Here is a 6,130-nt window from a genome sequence, read left to right on the forward strand (position 1 = left end):
GGGATCTGTGGGACAAAGCACTTGACATAAGACTAAAAAAAAAAAAGCCCTCCATACTCAAGACAAAGGAACAGAAATACCTGAAGTTCATATGAGATCAAAGCTTTTTTTACAGCAAGGGTTTGCTGCAGCAAGAAGTTACTTCAAAGAACACTTTCTCTTTTTTAAAGAAGTTCATATAATTTGAACCAAAATCTCAACTATCACTAGGGAGTGGAATTCAATACTAATCGGTATTTGGGGCCAGTCCCAGCTTTCAACTCCAGAGCGCCTTTACAAACTAAGAACACTTCCAATCAATCCCCCAGTGATGAAGGGAAGCAACTACTTCTGCCAGATAAAAATTGTCTCACTCAATAAAGGGGCTAAAGAAAGTTAAATTCCTCTAAACTTAGAGAATTGTATGCAACTCGGCTTGGAAGAACACATGAAAAATGATGGCAATTGCTCCTGGTTCCTTCTGATCAGTACCACAGATGACATTTTAATATTCTATTCCTTTCACTAAGGAGAGCAGTAAAAAGGAGGATCCAAGCCAGAGGTGTATTTAATCCTGGGAAGGTTTAAAAAAAGGATGGATCTGAAGAGAGTGTACGTTTTCCAGAGCACAGTTTGGCACACTGGCGTGTAAAGAAAGAGAAGCAATTCCAGGACATGTAGTTTGCGACTCTAAGACAAATATCACCCACCCCACCCCCAACTCCATGTACCCAATATTAGTTTTTATTAATAAGAGACCTTTATGCTGAAGACTGACTAATAATCAGCTGCTGTGGTTATTAATAATCCCTCTGCGTTCTTATTTGCATTAAATATTTTTTTTGTTTAAAAAGAAATATTTTGTTTCCTTTACAGAAAACACACACAAAAGAACACTCAAGTGCTCAGTGTGATTTTATAAGCACTCACAGCAAGTCTCATTTCTCTAAAGATATCCTTTCAAGTCATTATATATTAACAGCATTGGTTTTTTTTTACCTAACAATTCTGAACAATTGATTTTCTAAAACTTCCAATTAAAAAAAAAAAAAAAAAGTGCTCATAAATGAATTCTTAATTTGTAACAGCAGCTATATATACAGTTGTGCACAGGATTACAGGGAGGCAGCAGCGTTCGCTTTTGCTAAAAAGCCCGTCTTGCATGAAGAATGTGCAATGCTCAAGTTTAGGATTTTTTGTTTGTTTGTTTTTACTAGTCTGACAGAATGTGCACAAAGGACACTGGAAAGACCCCTTTCCTCTCTGGCTGTCCTTCGATGTGGCCAATCTGCAACACAGGAGAAAAATGTACATATATATATATATATATGCATGCGTGTGTACACATGGAGTTCGTAGACTGCATTTACTTCATTCAAAAGCAGCAGAACTGCATGGATCCCACAGAGCCTTTCCAAGTTCTTGGACAGTTTGAAGCAGACCTTAGTTAACATTTGAATTTGTGTAAAGGAACAAAAGAAAACCGTACAAGCATATTATAAGTAAGACAAATTAAGCCAACTAAACCTAAAGAGAACAAAACTACAATGTTATTTGGAAACCTACATACGCCATGGAATTTCAAGAATCTTGCCAGAACAGAAGCCTGATTTTCATTTGTCTGGTAGACTAACTTTCAGTAGCAAGATATACAGCTCTGAAAACCATTCATCTTCGTTAACTGAATAAACCCTAAACATCTCACTGAAGGGAAATGTCTGCTACAGTCGTGAAGTTACTTACGATAATCTGGGTGCTTCACTCAAAGTGATAAAGGCCCAGCTATTTTCTCATTGAATTAGCGCGATTCCTAATAATTTATGTGCATGCTAGTGTTTATAACAAATCACCGTATTGTCCGATTAAGTAAACTTCATGTACAATTTCCTACATGTTTTGCATAGTAATAATTTATAAAGAAATAGCCAAGCAACTTCTAAAAAAAAAAAAAAAAATAATGGCACCTTCTATATGAACTTTAGATGTTTAAAATGCGTACTTATAAACAACTGTCAAACTGATGGCACTGGAGCAGCAGTCTTGACTGCCCGCAGAGCCCTCTTTCCCATCCTGCTACAGTGCCGCTCGCTACTTTCAGAATATAGAGTACCTCCTTCCTCTTCCACAAGCTAACAAAATGGGAAGGGGAAACATGCAGGGCTGGCCATTTCCTCTTGTAGAGCCAAATTTTTTAAGCATATGAGTCAACAGCCCTCATTTCCCTTCTCAGAAACACTCAGACTGGAGCACTTCATGGAACTTGTCGGGCATGTACCCGGGGATCTTAAAAAGCCACTTCACAAAACAGATTCAGCAACTAATTCAACTAAAATCGGGGACTGGGTGATATGGTTAAAACACCAGCTTTTCACTGGGCATTGCTCTTCTAAGACAATCTTTTCAGTTGGAAATCTTCCACCCTTAAACGATGAGCAAGAGGAAGCTGTGTAGCTACAACCAAAACAGCGAAGGTTGCGCTGCACTTAGATTATGGAATCATAGGCAGCACTGCGATGGGAGTTTGTTTTAATCAAACTGGAATTGGTCTCGTTTTCCTCAATAATAATTCTTAGGTAGGGAAGTACGATGTAGCAGGGCTTTGGCGGCAAGGAGTAGAGAGTGTCAGGGGAGGGTTGGAGCCTTCAAGTGGGTTTGAGAAAAACCTGATGTTAGCACTCAAGAACCAAAGAACAACGTGTGGTCCAGAGTAGGGGGGAGTATGATACAGACCAACGGGACGGGAGGGAAGAAGGGAAAGAAAGTGTTAACTACCTCTCATTTAAGGAGGAAAACCTTTGGTTTACAGCACTAATTTTTAAATAGTTTTTCAGACTTCCAACAACCCCTGTAGGTATTACTTAATATTTCTGGTGAACTTAGTATTTCTGATAATTATGTATCTCATTTTCCATGAAGAGTGTAAGCATGCTAAATGGAGAAAAACTCACCACCTCTTCATTTAATGAAAGGCTAGTGTGCATTACAAAGAGTGGCACATGTAAACACGTGATGTATGTAAACACGTGTTGTTATGAGCCAGCAATAAAGCCAAGCCTAGTCAGGATGGTTCTAGCAGGAATAAACAGGCCCTACCAGAGAAAGGGGGTCTTCTCTAATAGGAGTTTAAGGGCTGGAGCTGGATGTTAACTCAGACAAAAAACTCCCCCAAACCAACAAAATAAAACCCTACCACCCACAAACCAAAATAACAACAACCCCCCCAAATTTGGAAAAAGAGGCTTTCCTTTAAAAGTCATAAAGAAGTTCTGTGGAACTATAAAAAGAAGAGATACATACCCACCACTCTTGGTCCTCTTCACCGGTTACAATAATTACTTCTCCTTCAACAAATGTGAGCTCATCATCATTATCTGCCTGACAGTCATAAATGGTCTTCACACGCCTAACTTTGTTTTTCCCCTAAAAATAGAATGAAGGTTTGGATGAAGGACATGAGGAACAATGAAAACATACATATGATACGAATTTTGCCTTTTAGTTATCTTTTATTTTTAACGTGTAGTGCACAGCTTAAGTAACTGATGCTTCCTTCAGTAAAAGAAAAAAAGCTTAAATAAGATCTTTACATTGTTCCAGTCCACAAACACCCTCTTTCTCCTTTTAATACACACTTCATAAAAAAAGCCCACCATGAACAGAAAATGAAATCCAGTCTCCTCTGAATGTTACAAGAGAGGTGAGGGCTGAGGAAAATGCTGCATTGAAATCCCAGTATTCCTTACAGTTTTGGTTTTTGATCTACTGCAAAAATACAGTATCCTTTGATTTCAGATCTGCTTATAGGACTGGAACTTATTTTTTGAATGATTTTTCATCCTGTATGTTAGCAATTTCTTACTAAAAGAACCTTAATTTCAGATGGCGGTACTATTTTGTGATGATAATTCACAACAGAGACTCTCACAGCTCCACCATTCTGAGTCCAAGTATTTTCTAGGTCATACTTTGCTGCATACTGCTGATTCATATGAAAAAGCCTGGGCCGTGGACTCCTCCCTGAACATATGTTTCTCACGGCAGTGAAAATGCTTTAAATTATTTCCAAATAGAGTAAGGAAATAATATTGACAGCAAAACACTCCTGCTACTTTATGTTCCTGTATTTTCATACCCACAGTTCTTCAAAAACTACAATTCATTCTTTGAACAGAAGCAGTCAGATAATAAGAATGCAAAAAACCAAGAAGAGCACAAGGAGATGAGAAACAGAAGGGCTATGAAGGAAAAGTCAGCAGGTTTAGAGAAATTTGAGCCAGAAGTAACTTCACAGAGGAAATTTCCTAGGGAGCCTTCTCTTTGCTATTACCTGCCCATTTGAAATATCTCCGTGTTTTGGCAAAAAAAAAAAAAAATTCCCTGCAGATGAACAGCAGAACAGACACACAGCAAAAAGCACTCATACTAAACTCAAGGTGCGGAAGAATAACAATTATAGAGGGATCTGTGGGACAAAGCACTTGACATAAGACTAAAAAAAAAAGCCCTCCATACTCAAGACAAAGGAACAGAAATACCTGAAGTTCATATGAGATCAAAGCTTTTTTTACAGCAAGGGTTTGCTGCAGCAAGAAGTTACTTCAAAGAACACTTTCTCTTTTTTAAAGAAGTTCATATAATTTGAACCAAAATCTCAACTATCACTAGGGAGTGGAATTCAATACTAATCGGTATTTGGGGCCAGTCCCAGCTTTCAACTCCAGAGCGCCTTTACAAACTAAGAACACTTCCAATCAATCCCCCAGTGATGAAGGGAAGCAACTACTTCTGCCAGATAAAAATTGTCTCACTCAATAAAGGGGCTAAAGAAAGTTAAATTCCTCTAAACTTAGAGAATTGTATGCAACTCGGCTTGGAAGAACACATGAAAAATGATGGCAATTGCTCCTGGTTCCTTCTGATCAGTACCACAGATGACATTTTAATATTCTATTCCTTTCACTAAGGAGAGCAGTAAAAAGGAGGATCCAAGCCAGAGGTGTATTTAATCCTGGGAAGGTTTAAAAAAAGGATGGATCTGAAGAGAGTGTACGTTTTCCAGAGCACAGTTTGGCACACTGGCGTGTAAAGAAAGAGAAGCAATTCCAGGACATGTAGTTTGCGACTCTAAGACAAATATCACCCACCCCACCCACAACTCCATGTACCCAATATTAGTTTTTATTAATAAGAGACCTTTATGCTGAAGACTGACTAATAATCAGCTGCTGTGGTCATTAATAATCCCTCCGTGTTCTTATTTGCATTAAATATTTTTTTTGTTTAAAAAGAAATATTTTGTTTCCTTTACAGAAAACACACACAAAAGAACACTCAAGTGCTCAGTGTGATTTTATAAGCACTCACAGCAAGTCTCATTTCTCTAAAGATATCCTTTCAAGTCATTATATATTAACAGCATTGGTATTTTTTTACCTAACAATTCTGAACAATTGATTTTCTAAAACTTCCAATTAAAAAAAAAAAAAAAAGTGCTCATCTATTTAGTGGCTCAATATCCAAAACCAAGAGTGAAGCACCCACAAGTACCAGTGGCTGCTGTCACAGGTCTTACTGTTGCACTGTGTTGGAGCATTTCACTGGTTTGTGCGGAGAGGATACAGCCAGAGGATGAAAATGGAGGCAAGATATATTTAAGAGGCATTCTTGCACATTATTACTTGAGCAAAAAAGACTGCTGGGAACATGAAGAGATACCTGTGTGCATGCAATGATGGAAAAGTGAAAACTGGAAAGTAGTTACCACAGACACATCATAATTTTGATCACTGCAAAACAGTGGATCTACTTCATGTACTGCAAATGTGAAAATGGATGAATTTGGAGAACACTGAATTTTTCCTCAGATATTTTCTGTATAAAGATGAGAGTTTAAAGAAAAAATAAAACAACACAGTATAAACAACAAATCCACTGTGTTTTCTTTCCTTCTTTAAAAAAGTAACAAAGAGCTGAGAGTGTCCAGCATCATTTGCCTGCTTATATTTAAAAGTATATAAGTAAACAAATCGCAGTTGTAGATGCCTTTTCATCAAACCCCTCTACTCTTTTATTTAATCTCCAGAACACTCAGGAAGCCCAAGCAACAACCCTGTCGTTCTCAGATCAGACAGGAGCGTACAGACAAGTCCAT

General features: G+C 37.9%; 1 protein-coding gene across 1 annotated transcript in view; it reads right to left on the minus strand.

Moving 5' to 3' along the window:
- Nucleotides 1–1,050: 1,050 nt before the first annotated feature.
- ASAP1 (ArfGAP with SH3 domain, ankyrin repeat and PH domain 1) overlaps nt 1,051–6,130 on the minus strand; it is a 101,819-nt gene continuing 96,739 nt past the window's right edge. Inside the window, exons 31-32 of the mRNA XM_035903434.1 lie at nt 3,277–3,399; nt 1,051–1,267 (exon numbers count right to left, since the gene is read on the minus strand). Of these exons, the coding sequence (XP_035759327.1) occupies nt 1,193–1,267; nt 3,277–3,399 (198 nt within the window). The 3' untranslated portion in view covers nt 1,051–1,192. The remainder of the gene's footprint in view (nt 1,268–3,276; nt 3,400–6,130) is intronic.

Source organism: Egretta garzetta, unplaced genomic scaffold (assembly GCF_000687185.1).
Source record: "Egretta garzetta isolate BGI_Z169 unplaced genomic scaffold, ASM68718v1 scaffold50, whole genome shotgun sequence".
Lineage (NCBI taxonomy): Eukaryota > Metazoa > Chordata > Aves > Pelecaniformes > Ardeidae > Egretta > Egretta garzetta.